At 27.5% G+C, this 21160-nt stretch overlaps 1 protein-coding gene across 1 annotated transcript in view; it reads right to left on the bottom strand.

The window, feature by feature from the left end:
• Positions 1–2211: 2211 nt before the first annotated feature.
• LOC129976548 (zinc finger protein 512B-like) overlaps positions 2212–21160 on the bottom strand; it is a 32691-nt gene continuing 13742 nt past the window's right edge. Inside the window, exons 2-3 of the mRNA XM_056090174.1 lie at positions 13192–13742; positions 2212–3447 (exon numbers count right to left, since the gene is read on the bottom strand). Of these exons, the coding sequence (XP_055946149.1) occupies positions 3414–3447; positions 13192–13733 (576 nt within the window). The 5' untranslated portion in view covers positions 13734–13742 and the 3' untranslated portion in view covers positions 2212–3413. The remainder of the gene's footprint in view (positions 3448–13191; positions 13743–21160) is intronic.

Genomic DNA, 21160 nt, shown 5'->3' on the forward strand with positions numbered 1-21160 from the left:
GCGTGGACTTTTCCTTTATAAATAATTAAACTCAATACGAAATCAGTCTATTGTTTGAGTATATGAATTAGTCATTGGAAAAGCACTCTGTTGGTCAAATAAAGCTGAGTAGAGATTGTCTTTCTTTTTTTGTCAAATATTTTTATATCAGATTTGGTTTCATTTTCGAATAGGCAGGATGATCTATTTTCAAGATCTTATTATGTCAAGTCCCGCGCATCTGTAATGGGGGTTTCTACAATCATACTGAAGATAATTATGCTCTTTTGTCCATTTACTTCCTTTTAATACAAAGCTATAAAGAGAAAGTATTATAATCGAGAACCTGAGATTTGAACGAATCTCCACTCTTCCGATTTCCCCTGATTTTTGGAGTTATGGCCGCCTGTCTTTAAACCCAATAACTCAAAAGCCGGTTAAAGAAGATGAATAAAATAATGGATGTGGTCTTTGAACCATGATTAGTACATTTCTACCAAATTTTTAAATCAACTTAAACACAAGACACTTGTCTGTCTGGCTATTTAAATATAAGTGAACATAATAATTACATAACGTAAAGAGCTTGATGGATAAAATTTGATACATATATTTGCTGTCAAAATTTTAGATCTGCTCCAAATTTTGAATCGAGTTTTTCATATTAATACATTCATTAGAAAATTTAATTTGAGCGGAAATGAAATGGGGTCTCGTAGACCGTACCTCTCCAGTTAAGTCCTAAAATTTCACCTTCCCTGTTAAGCGTTAAGGAAATTTTTTGTACATATTACATTAATAAATGCTTTATTCATACTATTTTAATTGTATAATAAAAGTGTAACAGATATTTCGGAGAAAATTTTGGGAAAAAATCTTTTTCTTATTGAATAAAAATAAAAATCGTGCTTATTCAGGTGACTTGAGTAAAACATGTCTGAAAAATAACAACAGAAAAAAAACTTTCTTTTTTCAAAAAGTTTATTGAAAATGAAAACTATTTACAAAAGATATACACCACTAGCATAAAAACTTAAAATGATAATACACAGCCATGTTTAAGTAACATTTTCCATTAAAATATAGGCGAATTATTATTTTTAAAAAATTTAAAACGATTTTAGATTATGTTCTTCTGATCTTACAATTTTGTTATTTTTATTTGTCTATAACTGAACTATTTATTAATAAAAAAAATTTAAACATAGGAAATTTATACATTGTAGTATAATAGTGCTTTATATAAACAAAATATCTTGTAATTTCTTTAAAGGAGATTAATTATAAAATTATATATGTTTTAATTATAAAAATACTCATGAATCAATTATCTAAGGCTTTATTTTCTCCATGTTTTTTCTAGTAATTTAGACCATGTTAGAATGAACTGAATTTACAATTTAAAATTATATTTATTCTACAAGAATCGTCTGCTATATTTATTGTTTGCTTTTATCACAAATGATTGCTTTTTTTTCATAGTCTCTGTATACAGAGCTAAATATATATATATTTGTTGTCGTAAAATGTTTTTATTAAATTTTCAATGTGAAAACTGTTTGATACAGATTTTTTTTGTTGAATGTTATTTTTACATTTCAGATATTAAATAAAAATTACCTCAGTTGATTCAAATGTTCTTTTTACAGAGTCAACATAAAAGGTATACATGATAAGAATCTACATTATTTTTACAAATCGACAATAAACTTACATCAAATTAAAATCAAACAAGCACCAAAACAGAAATACAAAAAAAAAGTAGTCATATTCCATTTTAAGATTACAGCTTTGTTTTTCCATTTCATTAACAAACAGTATTCAGAATTATTTATCTTAATATCAAGTTCAGTAAATATGAAGTGAAAATTAATCATTACGAAATTCCGCTTTTAAGTTAAATTTTAATGCTTAATCATAAATTACAAGATATGGTTGTTATTACATATTTTTTTATCCTATAACTTTCTAAGATTATCAAATTTATTACTAATTTTAAATTATTACATACATTTAATAAAGTATGAAAGGCATTTATTTGACTTTTAATTTTTTTAGCTTAAATCTTTTTTTTTTTAAATTTTGGATCAATTATTCGATTTTTTTTCTATTTAAACGTCTAAAAGTCTGTTTCTTTTTCTGACGTTTATTTTTAAATTTTGTATCTGTCAATTTTTTTTAACTAACAACAAATAAAATATTTTGAAAGCAAAGCATTTGTGCAAAAAAAAAAAAAAAAAAAAAAAAAATAAGGATTTTGTCTCTAAAATTAATAATTCAATTAATACTAATGATGTTTAAAAAAACGATTAATTTAAATACTTTATATTATGACAGATATTTCCAAAATTAATTGCGCATTATTTTTTTTTGATTATTCCCTTAGGGTTTATGAATGCTACATGTTTTTCACCAAATTCTTATATTAATTTTAAGTTTTAACTTGTCTCTGTTTCGCTACTATCTAAACTAATAATACTTTCAATTTCTTGAATCTGATATCGTATTGATTTTACTAAGATTCATAAAATATTTGAGATTCGTAGCTTTTTGTATCGATTTGTAACGACTATCAGCAATTCAATTTTCACTTGTATATTTGAAATTATGATAAATTCATGCAAATAAAATTCAAAATTGGAAATGACAGATAATGGATCGTTTTTTTAATCTAATAAATTTACCTAATTCTTTCAATTCGCCGTAAACAATTTGTTGATTTTAAATTACCAATCTGAAAACAATTTTGGTGTTATTTAAACGTTTATTTTAAATAGTTTTTATCTTTTATTAACAGAAAGTACTTTTTATTACTACTAATTCGATAACTAAGAATTCCGTTTAGAGTTTTTGTCTTTGTTTTTCTAGAATTCTTTATATATCAAAATTATTTAGATGTGTGAAGTTGCATTTATTTGCAATAATATTTCCTTTGCTATCTGAGTATGCCTTTCATTACCTTGATTCTAAAAATTACATTTTAAGAGTGTTTTTCTTTCTTTTTATGTTCCCATACTTTTTTAAGCAAACGTACCCCACAAATTGTGAATAACTGTTGGAATCGAAATGAAAATCTAAAGCTAATTCGTAATTCCTGATATGTTGAAGTGAAACTTATGAGATAAAAAAAATAAAATGAAAGCTATCCTTGTGGAAGCATTCGATAATAAATGGCTAGCTTGTATTTGCACAAAAAATACACATGATATACATAAGTAGTAACTGATCGCACACATTGTGGCGAGATACATTATATACAATCCGCACCCTGCACGGATACGGATACAGCTAAGAGCCAAAGCTCCTGCTTTTTAACCCAACGATGAAAAGACTTTTTTGTCTTTATAGCACTTTTTTTCAGAAACAAATCAAAAGTCTTCTCAAAGTGTGGATGGATTAGAATACATTTCTAAACTAAGCCTTCATGTGTTCTTTCACCATTCTTCGTGGTGCTTCTTTTCGTGGTACCTGAAAATAAAGAAAGGATACAGATAATAATATGTAAAAACTTAAGAATAAAGGCTGTAAAAATGCTGTTACTAGTTTGAAAAATAATGCATAATACAAAGTATGATTTTTTTTATTCTAAAACAAACCACTTTGAAGATCAAACTTTTCTGTTGTATTCAGCAACTTTTGACAACAGAATAAATGATGCGGTCTTGTAAAATATCACCATGATAATAATTAAAATGCTAATTCTTCAGTAAAAAAGGAAAGTAATTTTTATCACATAATGCTTGCAATTTTTTAAAACAATTTTTAATAATGTTGTTTTCACATAAATCTAAAAGTGGCAGTAAACCACATTGAGAATTAGTAGCTTGTATCTTACAGATTAATTGGCCAGTTCTTCATTTTGTGAATTCTGTTGTATTTGAGCGTTTTTATTGCCCATTTCAATTAAGATAAAACTGTCAAAAGCTATATCATACTTACTCCTTTAAATTCAACTTCATTGAACCCACCTTTATAACAAAAAGAGCTGCAAAAATTAATAAAAATTACCAGATTTTTCTACGGGGAAGCTAACTAATTCACCCACAGTCTTTTCATTCTTCCATCTTACCTCCTTTTGTTGTAACGTTAAATTAATAACTTTTTGAATTAGTTCTTTCAATTTACCAACGCATGAAAATTCTACCATATTTCAACATTTGTGATTGGTTTATTTATTGATTAAATTTGTAAATTAAACTATTTATAGTCATTTTTATATCCACAAATTAAATTCAGAAATTCACAATTGCGTTTTAAACTACTTTAAACTATTTTTGTCATTAAAATTTTGATGTTCATTTATTTCTGATAGTTTTTTTTTAATAAACGTGTAATATTTCATTATCATCAAAAGCCATGTAATAAGAATGATAACAGTGGTTACGAACTGACACTTCTTTTTTAAAAAATCCATTTCATAAATTAGACGAAATCAGATTTATAGATTTTTATATCTATTAAATAATTCCAATTTGTTAACTATTTAAAATGATAAAAGTAATAAAACAAACATAATTGAACTCAAATGTAGATTTTTTTTTCTTTTATGAAATTTATTTTGCCTTGCTAAAATATGCTATTTTTATAGTTTTCTAAATTTACAAGTTTCTTTGAATAAGCTCTTTCCTTCTTGACAGGTTCAAGTTTGTCAATAATTAAATATCTGCCATTACCGCGTGTTCGTGTCCTTCGGGCGTGTATTCTTCATTCATTGACGGTGACAGTGAAAGATCGTTCTGATGGTCATCTTCTGTAATAGCAAAGCAATCAGAGCTGAAAATTAGGTCCCACGATCACCCAAGTAGAACGCTGCGGCGACTTTGACCAGAGCACTCATCATGAATATTCAAGGGATCAACATACAGTTTCAAGTTTCTCTCGCAATATCCCAATTCATAAAAATTCAAACATATGTTGTGCGAATTATCCATTCTTCATGCATAGTTTGCTTCGAAATTTCAGTGAAAACCTCTCTAATGACTTTCTGATTCGATTTTGACATCGTATTGAAATTATGCATGGCTGCTGAAAATATTGTGTGAAAGTTTTGATTTATCTCTTTTTTCCTTATACGCCTGGCATATGCATAATAAAAGAGGTAATATACGATAGCATTTGACTATTGATGATATGACTATTCTTTCCTTTTTGAAGGATTATAATCTAGAGAAAAGTAGAAAATTCTTGTAAAAATTGCTTGAAGGAAAGGATTGGTCTCAGTCGCTACATCGTCTAAATTGTTTTCCTTTGCTAAATCTGCAAGAAAGTTGGAGCGAACATTTAGAGGAAAGGATTGAGCTCAGTTGATACACATTCTAAAATTGTTTTCTTTTCTAAATCTTACGAGTAGATTAGAAGCATTTGCTCTCAAACCATGTTGTTTCAGATTTTGAATGACTTTTGAGTTTTCTTTCTCAATTTTTGAAATGCACTGAATCACTTTGTCAAATCGAATTTGGTTTGATTTAGCATTAGTCCGGATTAAAGAACTTTAAATGCGTGTAAACATTTTGAGTATGGCTAAAATTCAGGTTCTGTTAAAATAATCAAAATTTCCTGATTTCAGAATAGGATTAGGGCACTGTCAAACTGGGATAACTTAGTGATATTCCGAAAGTATGTTTTGTCAATGACATGATTTTTTTTATCGCCAGTTGTTGTTGTTTCTTATGGCACTTGCCACGAACAAGCCCGCTGTTCAAAGACAGCCGATTTAAGCCTTAGGGGGAGCTCCTCTCGTTTTTATCGTAGAGCTAACTTGGGCCAAGAGTACGACTTGACTACTCACACATTACTCATTCGCTTGCACAACCCCCTTTTACACGGGGTCACACTTTGCACATTCACACATCTCACAGATAGAACAACCATGTCCAAACCGGGACGCCCAGATCACGGGGAAGATGCGCTACCCCTATGCCAGGACGCCGGCTTAACGCCAGTAACTTCATAAAATGTCGACAAGAACATATTATATACTATTTCTTCTTCTTTTTTTTTTTTTACATATTGGCTTTAAAATAGGACGTAAACGCACAACTTTTTTTCTACAATGGCACCATTTAAACTAAATGGGACCATCCATAAGAAGTTTTCACTCTCGACTCTATGCCACTGGGGCCATTAATTTCAAATATTGGGTCACTATATTAATAATAATACAAATTTTTAATCATATTCAAAGTAATTAATATCTGGATCTGAAATTATTCTTCAAATTTTCATAAACAATGCAGGATCAGAGTTCTTTCCAATTAATACAGGATGTTTCGTAGTGATTAGTTTCAATCAAAATAGTATTATATCATATATCGTATCAATTTTTACAAATGCGTCATAAATTCAGCGGTTTAAAAAATTATTCTCTTGTTATCTTTATAATATCTTTACTTGAAAATTTTGAAACCTTCTAAGCTTTAGAATTTCTGACGCATGTGACGATGATCAAGGGTCAAATGTCATCTTACTGTTGTAACGTGGAATTTTGGAGAGGGAGGATCAGAGAGAGTATGTCATCCTCTTCTTCTGATTTTGGTTCAACTTAACGACATATTCCCCAAAAGTGCCTCAATTTAATATAAAATCAAGTGTTAATTACTTATTTTAATAATATTCCACATATGGGTGATCTTATGCTGTATATATATAATGATATTTTATAGGAGAATTTTTTAAATATATACATATGATGATAATTTTGTGATATAAAAAGATGTATTTTTTTTTTCGTTTTTAAATACTTTTCAACAGCCTTTAATATTGAGTATATTTGCCATATTCTCTGTATGGGCCAAGCCATTCGGTACATTTAATTGAAAACAAAAGTTTTATTGAGAAAAACAAAATAATATCCATAGCTATTGTGGAGTTATCATTATTTGGTTCTTTAATTACTAGATTCTTAACAATCAGGATAGCAGAGTTCCTGCTGACAAGTTGGAATTAATTATTAGTTCTATTATCAAAATTTAAAACAATTTTTAGTTCCATTGCTATCTAACCAAAATTCCACTGATTATTTAAAAACTCACACTTTTTGATAATGTGTGGAATTACATTCACTGATTTCCTTCAGGGACAATTATCATCTATGCTATTTTGACCTGATGAATCTTAAATTATTGAGTCTAGTAATTAAGAACTTCTCTATGATTCGTTGCAAACGACAAGAATTTTGTATTTCTAATATTAACACACGAACAAATGTATTTGTCACAAACCGTTCCATACTGCAAATAATGAATCATTTAATGTTGTTAGATCCTACTAGCATACTACCCCAGTCCGACATATCTTCGGTTCCGGTCGATTATTTCACGTGACATGCAAATCACGTGACTTGCAAAACTGTCGGCTGAATTTCTTGTAGAAGCTATTTTTTTTGCCTCGAAAATGGCATCGTCATACACACGAGGTTAATATACTAGTAGGTTCTTTTGTTACAAGTCAGGCGAAGGACCTTTGTCGCTTGAGTTCCTTCTCAAGTTAATGGATGCGGCATGCTACAACGAATCCACCAGCTTGCTCCACATATTCTTTCAGCATTAATCAAAAGCATGCCTTTTGATCCATCTGTTTGCCCTATTGTACCTGACCTCTGGCGCTCGGTTTAATAAGAAGTTAAGTGTTTTTTTCGGTTTGATGAAAGAATGGTCTTTTATTGGATGGTACAAGAAATAAAGGAAATGGCAAAATGACTCACTCACGTTAGGTTAAGTATGCTTAATATTTTTAGAAGGAAAACGAGCTGCTTGCCTAAATAATTTATAAATAGTTGTCTAGAAGCCTATTCAAAAGCGAAATGAATTATATCGTAATAAATATAAATCTGTATTCTTATTTTGTATTTTTCTTTGGAGCATTTGACTAACAATATGTTTCTATTATATGTATTTATAGTCACTGGTTCTTTGCAACAAATTCTATGTAATTGTATTCTGAAAATAAAAATGTAATCAAAATGGATTTTTTTATTAGTAATCACTAACGTTTAATAAATTGGTTTAATAAATAGTCACGCCGTTATCATTTTATTCTGTTTAGTTCCAATTAACTCTTCTGAATTCGTTCCTTTGCAGTATATAATTTCCATTTTGAAATAGAATAACATAATGAGAAAAATTTACACATTCGAACCAATAGTTTTGTATATTCATGTTTTAGAATTCAATTATATTCATTTTATAAGAAATAGGCTCTAAAAAATTTTATCCTCAGAAATTGTTCGATTGTTTTAGCATTATATTAGATTATATATATTTGCTCCAGTGATATTTTTTATTCTAGTAAAACGTCGCTATTTCCTGCAGCAATAATTGTGACTGATAACTGGATCACATCAATCAATAAGTCTAGAAACTCAATATCTTGAAACTAATTTCATTTTGTTTTTCACATCTTAATCATATATTCATCTTACATGGAACATAAGTGAATATATGATTCATGAGGAACATAGTCGATTCATGAGGAATAATTATGTATAAGTCATCATGAGTACTGAAGTTGCAGACATTTAAGTCTATGGAATAACGACATATACCTCTTTCAAACCGTATTCCACTACATTCAAGTTAAAAATACATAAAAAAGAATAGTTCTCTTTCAAATTAACAGTCTTCGTTATCTGGCAAGATCAAAATTACAAGGAACATCTAAAACAGACGCTGTATTTGCTCAAAAGGCTATCATTTATAATCTATAATCTCTAAATATTGAACCTTTTGATTTTTTTTAAATCTTTCAAAAATTTTGTTGAAAAGGAATCTCTGGTCTTAAGAAAAAAAAGATAATGGATAAATGTCTTGGACAAGTTTTGTCTTTTTTATACAATAGCATTTCATTGGGATTTAATTGCTTTATTTAAGAAATAGTTCAGTAATAGAGCAAGAATATACATTTACTCATCACCAAACCAAAAAATCATAGAACTTCCAAGATCGAATACTATTTTTGCAGATACTGGTTGTGAAAAATAATTTTTTCAAAATCTTAAATTTTAACTAGCAACCTCAATTTTTTGATAAACAGAATCATTTGATGGAGCGTTAATCAATGAAGGTAAAGAGAACAACATGCATGTATAAAACAAATTATCTAATCTTTCATAAAATTTTAGCTTTATTGAAAGTTAAAAATATAATTTTAAAAAATGAAATGAAGAGAAGTAAAAAAACAACTCTTCTCCTTTGAAATGCTTGGGCGACCCTTATTATTAACGGTGACATGCGTTCACAAAATTGATTCTTAAACGTCTCTATCCCATAAGAAGAAGAAAAAAGTGTTCTTCTTCTTTCTAATTACGTTTTTCTGGCAGTTAACTACTTATTTAAAGAAAAAATCCTCATTTTTCGTCAATGGTCATTTAACATTGAATGTATTTAAAATAAAATTGCATACATTCTCGAATGAATTTATTGATTTACTATCTGTTAATAAAAAAATGAGATTACTAAAAAATTTGTTTTTGTCCTGGACACTGCTGAAACGACATATATATTCTCGAATTTCTAGCAGCTGCCCAGGACCTCTCAGCTGAAAAAAAGGCCGCCGCTTTGGCTTTTTCTAATCGCCAAATAAATAAGTTTCTAAAAAATACGTCTGCGAAGGAAAAAGTATTATGAAAACATCAAAAATTAATCAAATATAGTTCATCAGGCTCCTTTATGTTTCATCATGTTCATTAGTTATTAGATTATTTATAAAACTAAACATTTGCTTCTATATTTTTGTGTGCGAATGTGAGTGCTCGAAGTTTGCAATTATAATAAATTAATTAATATTCTTATAAAGTTTCTAAAGTGATATAAAAAAATTTATCTGAAATAAATCTTTAACAGATTATCAAAAATGTGCAGAAATGTTAAACCGAAATTATTCCCTCAATAAAAGAGACCTAACAATGTTCATTTCTTAACAGGGTAAATATTTAAAATACCCGCAGACTGAAATGCATAATTCTCCTATAGAAACAGTAACAAAACTATAATAAACCGTAATGTAAAATTTTTTATAGCAAATATTTAAGCAGTTCTAGTTCTAATATTCCGTTCAACTTTTCTCTAAAGCAATTCACAAAATATTATTACTAAAATCTTAAATATAACACATAATACCTGATGATATACTATAAATACAAAAAAAATGTCATAGTTTTCTAACATTAATTATTCATTATTACGAAGTTGTTAGATGACCATTTCTTGGTATTCCAAAAAATACAAACACTTTTTCTATTCACTTTTGCAAAACTGATATCGTCTGTCTAAGAAGATTCTACAGCGTCCCTTTTTTTTAAGAGAAAATATAGTTGTAAAAGGAGATTGAACTATTTTTTCATTTGTACAAAATTTCATATTAAGGCATAGCAATTTCAAAAAATTTAGCGACGGCATTGCATTTTTTTGCTTGGTTTACCTTTATAGTCAACATGATTACCTTTGAATGCAAAATTTACCTTTTTTTTCATTTTTTAGAAAGTGCAGAAAAAGAAAGAAAGCCAAATCCTGGCATTTTATGGCGCAATATCCCAAGCAGACAGATAAAGAATGGAATTTTTTTAAAACGTACAACGAGAAAAGGTCTCACGCAATTTAAAAATTTTAATGGGGGCACAAATTTGAAAATAGAAGAGATTGCTTTGCTGCTGTTGCGTACAATCTTGCGTGAAAATAAAAAGATTAAACGCCAAACGAAAAGCATTTGGGTTGGGTCGTCTGACGAAAAAAAAAATGTGGTCTGCTTTTACTAGTCTTCTTCGCAAGTTAATAAATTTACCGGCTTTGTTGATGACGTTTTGTGGAATTTCAAATGTAATTTCTTGGTGATTTGAAACCTAATAACAAAAGATGCGGACATGTGACCTGCAATGTGGATTATTAATAAAATTGCCTTATTTCATTTTTGCCAATAAAATATTAAATGTTTTTTTAGATTTAAAAAAACATTCCACATAATTCAACAATTTTTTTCCCAGAAAGGTTTAAAAAGTTTTTTTTTTCCACTAGAACAGAAATATTTTTTTATTTCCGTTTTGGCCTTTTATCTATAAAGTACATAGAGCGAAAATACTATAATCATTAAAAAAATAAGACTTTATAAAAAGCCGACATACGAAAAATTACTTCTAGATATCAAATCAGTCTACAGGTAGATAATCAATCTATGTACCTGTATTAATAAGAATGTGATAATTTAAAAAAGTACCCAGCTTAACAGATGAAATTAAAATTCTACTTTCGCATTAAGACTGTTCATAGGTATGAGGGGGCCCTCATATATGAAATATATATGCGCTCTCATGTATTCGCATTTCATATTGAACAAATATTCTTAAGTATATTATAATACTAAGCTCAAAGCGCACCATAATATTAAAACATAATAGAAAGTCGAAGGAAAAAGCATTCCTGAATTTTAACCCTTGTAAAGCCAGTTGTAGTTGTTATCAGGTTCTATTAGATAAAATATGAATTTCGTAGAATACTAAAAATAAATTCCATAAAATGTCTGAAGACGATACAATAAAATAAATTGACATGATATAATAAATTTAGCTCAGGAAATGATGTAAATAACAAATGTTTACAAATATATCAATTCTAAAATGTATTAATACATAATGTATCCAAAAAAAAACATTTGTTTAAGCAAATAGGAATGAAAGAAAGAAATGAAACATAATTTATAAATTTCGATCTCTTTCTGGAAAAAAAAATATATTCGTCTCAGATAAATATAAATAAATACAACAAAATTACTTAGATTGGAAAAGCTTAAGATTTTGTTATATTTTCAAACTTCGCATTATAAATGGTTTTTAGTTTTACCGAAAACAATCATTTTAATACAGATAATTTTATTACATTTTTTCGCATCTAGTTTTATATCTTAGAGTATTGAAATTAATAATTGATAAAATAGTGACATTTTATAAATTAAAACAACTGATATGTGCAATAACAGTTAGATATAAATATGATGCTTAACATTAATTTTAAACAAATAGGTAGCTCTTATTATTGATTTAAATTTTTAACATACAATTAAGCTCTTGGAGACGGCATTGTTAAGAGAATTTAGAACCGATTAATGAAAATGATGATATCAAGATATGGATACAAAGTTAAATGAGAAGCAACAAAAGAAACTCTGTAACGTGGTTACAGTTAAATTTAAGTGCACTTTTTAATGGAATTATAGATGATTTTTGTAAAGCGTATAAGAATTTTTACAAGTAGTGTAGAAAATGTTCTTTTAAATGTAAATAAATTCTTTTTTTTTAAAGTTCTTTTTTTTAATTAAATTAAAATAATTCTTTTTTTTGGAATTAAAACCATATAAATTGAATTCATTGATTGATACAAAGGATTTCCGAACTGACTGAATTACCAGTATACCAATTTTAATTACCAGCATCATTACTAATTACCAGTTATAATTTAATAAGCAATGATCACTGTTTTTAAATGAACTTTATAATTAGAATGTATTATTTTATAAAATTCGATGACTTTTTCAGGTAATAAAATAATATTTATGATTCGAAAAACATTAAAAATATTACAAGAGAAATTGTTTCTATAACTATCATTAATGTTAACAATTTCTTTATTTATTTCATTTATGAGCTTGCTTCATTTCATTTCATTCATTAATCAATGTCTTTTTTATTAGAAATCCAAACAGTATTTTGTTTTCTCCGCGAGATTGTGAAAGTAAAGTAATTTTAGAAACTCAATGGGATGTACTTGGCAGAAGGTTAATTTTAAATGGAGAACTCATGTTTCTATTTTGCTTTCACTTTCCTGACTTTTGATTTTATCACATCCTAATGAATTTTAAATGCATACATTGATACTTATTTCGTAGGATACGGTATAATTTTATTGATTTTTAGAAAAATGTTTTATATATCCTGAATAAAAAAATGAATGAAATTTGTCTTACTTTTAGTCTGACTATAAAAAAAAACATTGCATGTATGAATTATTTAATCTGTAACTAATTGTTATAATAATCAAACTTCACAAGTAACTATAGCAGTATTTTATGCTTTAAAATTTGTTCTTGCTTTACAAAATTATCTGAAATGAATTGAGCATAGCATACTATGTATTATGGCATCAACAACTGAAAGAAACATTATCTGTTAAAATCACACACAAAAAATATGCTTTTAAAAACGAGTAATGCTATTGTTATTATACTCACAAAATAGGTACTGGCTTCTTAATGACTATAGGCTTCACCCTGATGACCTCTACTTTCACTGGCACGTGCTTCGGCACCGGGATTGGCACTGATTTGTGCACGGGCACAAGGTAGGGTTTGGGGATCTTCACGTAGATTGGCACATGGTATGGTTTAGGCACAGGATAGTGCTTCGGCACATGGACAACGTAAGGCTTTGGTACTTTAACCACTTTGGGGATGGGATATGGCTTGGGAACTGGTACAGACTTGTGGATGTGGATCACTTTAGGCACGTGCACCACCTTATGGACGTGCTTCACGACTGGAATTATCTTGGGCACAGGCACCGGTTTTGCTATGGGCAGTGGTTTGAGGACTGGCACGTGTTTAGGCACAGGAACGTGCTTGGGCCAAGGCACGTAGTGTGGAATGGTGATGAGTTTTGGATGCTCCTTGATAATGACTTTGATAGGTCTGTAGTCCCAGCCGTGCCCATCGGCAGCTGCGAAAGACAGTAAAGATCCGAGGATAAACACGGAACACAGCAATAGCGGCCGCATTTTTAACTCCTGTAGGAATGAAAAAATATTATATTTTTGTTGAAATGACGCTTTAAAGACACAATAAAATACAAACATGTAGTACAAAACATGATGATAACCTTTCCCTATTGACTGAAGATATTTTATACGAAAATATCTTCAGTATGTAAAAAAAAAAATGTAATTATATCGCTTACAATAGATTTTAAGCGATATAATTACATTTATATTAAAAAGTATGCATTATTTATATTAAACAAATGATGAAGATAGATCCATCTCTTATTAATTTTCTGCTATAACGGGATTATATTTGCAAGTTTGAGAAACATATATTTATTTTTTTTCAGATTCTTAATTTTTCAGCTCCAAGAAAGTAACCACAAAATAATTTTAAATTAAATGCAATTTTATTTCAATAAATAAATAAACTCGATTTCATTTTCCACCTTATTTCCACAAAGGCAAAAAAAATATGTATATTTTTATATAAATAAAAAGGAAGATTTATGCAATGTATTTAACACATTTAAAAATATGTTGTTTCAAAATGGCAATACAACAAATCTGCATGATTTGAATTTAAATAAAATATGAAAACTTAGATTATCCGCACATAACATTTCTCAATATTCTGTAGTAATTCATGAACGATGTAGGCTATCGTTCATTTCATAACCAACAACAGAGCAAACTGTTAGGTAGCTAAGATAAAAAAAGAACTGAAAAAAGAATACATTGAAATGCTATCAAACATTCATCATCATTCATTTCAAGAATATAATAAGCAGTATTCACCATTACGAGATCGTCGTAATAATGAATCGTCATATATCGCTTTTTTTATCATTATGAAAATATTGGCTTGCATTGTCTCAAAATATCGGCCTAAATAAAAAAAATGTTAGAAACACCACGTTTACCAAATAGTTAAGATTCATTTCTAAATCAAACATGGAGGCTGAAAGAATATGATAATCGTTAGAACAATAGCGAATAATTTCTGTAAACTAATTCGTAAAATAAATTTCAATGACGAATGTTCTGAACTGTTTTTTTAATTTCTTTGTTTACTTGAATTATTTTTGTTCTTGGTCAGTTCAGTCAGACTCTAAGCCTACGTCGTTGTTGGTAGATAGATAACATTGTTCAGAAATATAATACCGGCCTGCACGAAGAAAATTGTTGGAACATTAAGCTAACCAGATGGTTAAGACGCGTTTCTATGTCAAAGATGGAACTGAAAGAATGTGATAATAGTTACAGCAATAGCAAATAATTGCTGTAATCTAATTCGCAGAATAAATTTACATGACAAATGATCTATACATCTTTTCTTTTCTTTTTTTACTTCTAGGTTTACTTGAACTACTTCTGTTCTTGGCCAATCAGTAAGATTCTAAGCCTAGATCGTTATTGGATGACCGGATAACATTGCTCAGAAATACAAAATGCACCTTAATAACTACTTTATACTTACTGAAAATTTGAATACTTGAAATTTTATTTTACAAATTTCTTAAATCTCTGGAATAGTAATATCAATTTATCTTATATAGTTAATCCGACAAAAACAAGTAACACACGATTTGTTTTATTTCAGTTCATCATCATATCAATCAAGAGAATCCAAAACAAATCTATAACTATATCCTTGAATTTAAATAATTCTGCGAATTGTATGTGCTAGGATAACATATCACAAAATAATCATAATAGCCGTATGTTTAAAGATATCAAAGCCAGATAACAAGAAGCTTAATTCATCATAAAAACTATTTTCGATGCCAGGAGCGTTGAGATAAATAAATAGAAAACAAATCCAAAATAAAAAAAAGACACTCTCTCCTGTTTTACACCGAAATGAATAAATTACTCAACCGATGATACTTTCGGTAGCAGGGGTGGAATCATCTTAAAGACAAGGATTGCCATTTTTATGCGTCATTGCGCGAACAATGACAGTGACCCAGATTTCTTTTTTCCCGCCTTATGCTGTCGTCTTCATTCGATCAAAGCACCAAATACGAATTCCTAATAACTGCTTTTTCGAAGCTTCTCTGCTTGTGCTTTGTGAGAAAGTTGCAGAGGTTAAGGTGTTAGAGAATTACTATGATTATCCCTCTTCAGCGAACTTAAATTGCAGGGAGAATGTTTCATTGGATTTGGCAGATGAATTCATTTTCGTCTGCGACGAAGCGTTGCCAGTTTGCTTGTCAAAAATGAGGTTCAGTGTTCTTCATAGCTACATTTAAAGTTTTAAAATCCTATTAAGTGATTTGGTCGTTTTTATTTGTGAATGAAAAAATAATGCCGGCGGTGAAGGGAAAGACATGGTTTAAATAAAATGAATTCATTGACAAAATTGATTCAGTAAGCATTATTGGTCATGCAAATCAATAAATATTATTGAGATAAATAGGAATTCAGGTATGAATAAAAAATTTTCTTTTAATAAATTTTATAAAATTAGTCCAGCAACTGTTAGTATTTTATTTATCCTAACAGTAGAATCCCAACAGGTGCACCTCACTCTTGGAGATGAGAAACTCATGATATGGTTATTGATTTTGACTACTCTAGTAGGTACAGAAATGGTATAGAGTCAACTACTTTCTACTGACATCGAGACTAAAGGAAGTAGTCCTTAGGATTCAACCATAGACCCCGCCTATTTCCATCACGACATTCTGAGCATTCTTTATTTTGTATGTCTTTAGATGTATCAGAATAGCTGCTTTCAAATAAAAGTGAAATAAAATTTTATCTTTTTATATATTTCTGCAAGATATTTGGAATCTATGAAATGGCATATGGAATCTCAATAGCGAAAACAATCAGTTCCTTTCATTCCCTTTTTTAATCTTTGTCCAATTGAAAACATTTTATTAAAACAAATAGTAAAATATTCTTTAAAGTATAAATTCATAATAGACATAATTTTTTTTCTTTTAAATTCAAATGCCTAACATTTAGATTTAATCCTCTTTTGATTAAGAAAAAATAAAGAATAAAAGATAAACTAATCAGTAAAATGAAAGAAATGATTTGTTCTCATTAGAAAAAATTAGACAAATGATCTTCCGAAGCTCTAAAAAGGCACTATAAAATATCAACACCACATGTCTTTGAAAAATGAAATTATCTATCCATAAAAAATGTTCATGAATCTTAAAAACTAAAAAACAATAAAAAAATTTTAAAAATTGAAACAATTTAGAAAATGCAAAATAACCAGCTTCAATATAAATATTAATAATGCTCATGTGATTTTATAATACTGGTTATTTCATAATATATGATAATATGTGATTATACTAGTTATTTCATAATATATGATAATATGTGATTATACTAGTTATTTCATAATATATGATAATATGTGATTATACTAGTTATTTCATAATATATGATAATATGTGATTATACTAGTTATTTCATAATATATGATTATACTAGTTATTTCATAATATATGATTATACTAGTTATTTCATAATATATGATAATAATTATGAAATAACTATTATTTCCTGCATTTTACATTGGTCTAAATATAAATGTATAAAGCAGATGAAAATTTTAAGAATAAAATGGAGCAAGATAGTTTCTCAAGAAATTCGATGCTGTGATGTGCGAAATCAATTTTTATAAAAAGAATCGAGTAAATAAATAGAATTTCTGTACTGAAAAATGATTATCACAATTTCAATCACTTCATGCTTCATTAAATAACGATCCATTTAGTAAAACTTCAAAACAATTATGAATTGTCAAATTATTTTTATTCAATTTTAATAAGATAAAAGTAAGTTTAAATTCTTCTTTAATATATTATTGATGGTAAATAGAAATCGTTAATTTATATTTTGCTATTTATGCGATATTAAATCAAATAGTTGTCAATTTTCATCGTAATCATTATTGTAATGTTCCATGAGAAATACTGAATCCTATAATTCATTAAATATTCTCAAAAATATCTAACCATTTAACTAAATATCTAATTATTTTATGTATTTATATGTGATTTTACTAAATATTATAATTTAAAACTGTTTCTGATATTATACTTTTATTTTTATGAAATACTTTTTTTCATTTTTACTAATATTATACTTTTTAAACATTTTAATAATATCAGAAAGTTATTACAGAATGAAAATAAATAACGATTAATTCAAAGGATTTCTTTAAACTTTAATTATCAATGTGATTATGAAAATATAATTTTCCATATATTGAGTTTCCTCAACAGTTTGTAATCAACAGCATACAATGAATTCAGATATTCTAAAAATAGAATTTCTGAATCGATTTGTAAATTAATAAAAATGGAAATTCTTTAAAAAATGCCTTTAGCTCATTTTTTTATTAAAATTTACCTATCCAAAGAATATTTTTATGGGATATTTAGTCAAGAAATATTGCCATATATATAAACATGCATCAGATGCAATTTTTTCCCTGAAGATCAAACAATTTCCAATTCCTGCTATTAAAAAGTAGTAGAAACAATATTTCCTATGGATATTCGACATGTATAGTAAAACTCAATGCTAATATTCAAATTCATATTCAAGAGAATAAAAATATTAATAAATATCAAATCATCCAAAGAAAAAGAAATCTTCAGTGTCCAAAAATAATTCAAAATGTATATCATTTACATTAATAACCTAGAAATAACAGAAAATAATTTAAATGAATTCAATTCCTTAATAATAAGTACTGTTAATCCTCTTAAGTTCTTCTTAAAAATATCTGAAGATGTTTTTGATGTTAAGATTCGTGAGAAAATAACTTTCAATCTGTCTTTCCCAAGATAAAAAAGATAAACCGAGATTTATTTGATAAAACAATCGGCCTAAATATCAACAGTCCATACCATTAAAAGAATTGAACCATCATTATCCTAAGATGTTTTGTTTTCATTTGTTTCTAAATTTCATTAAATACAAGTAGGATTTTCTTTCTTCCATTTTCGAACGTAATTTTAAAACAAATAATTTTTGTTGCATAGAGTGTCTTTTAAATTTAAGTTTTTATTTCCATTAAACAGTGAAGTGCTTTCAGAAAAGTGAAATAATAATCAGAAGAAGAAAATCGGAAAAATATTGTAAGCACAAAGATAACTCTAACTACAACTGTTATAATATTAATCAATTATTTCATCGTTTTTAAAGCAATATCATGCTTTTGTTAATATAAAAACAAGTAATGTTTACTTTCAGTCGTGCTGGAAAATTTAGTTTCACGGAAAATAACAACAGAATTTTTTGGAAAAAATATATTCTGCTACCGACAAGCGTAAAATATTTTTTTTACCTTATTTAACTGCATTATTTCTTAAAAAATTACGTAATTTATCAATAATAAATTAGATTTTACACAAAAACTTTCTGTGATTAAAATCGTTTTCATTTTTATTTAAAGTCTGTTAATCCACATTATCAGAATTCTTGTAAGATCGTTTGCAAATTTTTTTATACATCAAAATAAAAATATTAAATTTTATAACTACATTTTCCTTAGATTGTGTAGAATAAAATGCTTCAATTGAAAGAAAATCTTTTAGGACTAAATTCTATGAGACATATTTTCAAAACTGAAATTATTATTGCGGTTTGAAAGAACAGAAATAGATATAAAATTAACTTTTACAAGTAAGCTACTTAATGGACAAAAGAGTAAACGTGGAGAAAACAAGTGGTAAGTTTTTAATATTTATTCTAATCAAAGTTTATAGAAGCTGTTTTCATTGAATTTTATATTATGTTTTACATTTTCATTTTCGACCTGTTACCATATTTTTTTTTAAAAAAATGTGAATTGAAACTTCTGAAAATAATTTATAATATATATATTCTGGAAAATTTTTGATTAGAAAATCAAAGGTGATCTTAATTTACCTTTGATGAAAATCAAAGGTAAATTAAGACACTCTGGAGTGAAGAAAAAAGGGTTTTTTTTAATTATTATTTTAAATTTTTATATTATTTTTAATTCGGCTTAAGAATTTATTTAAATTTATTGCAGTCACTTAAAATTCCTTAAAATATTACTTTGTTTATAAATGGTCATGATATGCTTTTCAAGTATACATCATTTTAAATATTTCTATTCCATTGAAATCAATACTCAAATAAATAAAATTCTTTAAATAAACAAAATATTTTGATAACACAGTCTTTATATGTTTTAGATTCATATGATCTAAAAATGTATTTTTTGACTCAATCATAATTTGCATTTATTTACTGTCGGAAATTTCAGTATTTGTTCTTTTTATCAAGATATTATACATTTTTCATGATGATATTACTTACAATATCTACTGTCAAATACCTTATTTAGATTCTAAATGAAAACGCCATTATAGATTTTGAAATAAATATTTAACTATTTACTACAATTTAAACAAAAAAAAAATTTAAAAAAACTGCAACAGGAAAAATTAAATAAATTAAGTATTTTAAAGAAATGGCAAATTCTAGGCGTAGTATTAACGTTGTTTATATTTTAAACAAAACAATCATGCACCGGATTGCTATACAGGTCTGTCTATAAGAAGCTTTTACCCAGATTATTTTTTGGTTAAGGACACTTCTACAAATTCTTAATAAGAATGCAATTCTTAAGTAGAATTCAAAGAAAATATTGGTATTCATATATTTAATAATAATACCTATGAAACTTTCATAAATATAATTTTAATTAAAAATCATTCATCATGATTTCATAAAGAATTTTTAGACTCCTCTAATTATTACAAATCTTTTTTATTCAATAAATTAAAATAACAAATAATTTAGTATCGCTTTAACTACTAGAAATTTTCTTTTTAAGTACGTATTCGTGTTTGAAATAACACTATTTCTTTTTAGTGAATGTAGAACGATAGCAAGAAATTTATTTTGAACTAGATTTTAAATAAATCCGAAAGAAAATTCTTATCAATTTTATTTCAAGTTAAACTCCAAGCAATAGACTAGAATTCCAAATAATTTTCTCTCCAAATTTTCCTTCCAAAACAACAGCAAACGATAGAAAAAGATTGTCGATTTTTACTGAATACGAATTTTTAAGCCTGTCCACGAGCACACGAAACCTAATTTTCTCGCGATCCACAATTGAAAGCGTAGTAAGTAATTGAAAATAATAGAGGTGTGGACTCTATTGAGGCCAATGGCCAGTTCTAGCCAAGGCTGGGATGCGATCTTTTTTGAGAGAAATAAAGGATTTTCGATTTCAGGCTGATAATCTATGAAGCGTATCGTAGATCGTGACTCTGCATTGTTTTATTTCCAACGAACTTGCTGGGAGTTTGAAGAGTTAAGAAGATGTAATCGGAATTCTCAAATAATTACAAGCAGAGTTTTAATCCTGTTGAGAATTGTGAAGAGAATTGTTTCTTTTTTTGAAATCTTTGTTCTATATTTAGAAG

The sequence above is a fragment of the Argiope bruennichi genome, chromosome 7 (assembly GCF_947563725.1).
Source record: "Argiope bruennichi chromosome 7, qqArgBrue1.1, whole genome shotgun sequence".
NCBI classification, from domain to species: domain Eukaryota; kingdom Metazoa; phylum Arthropoda; class Arachnida; order Araneae; family Araneidae; genus Argiope; species Argiope bruennichi.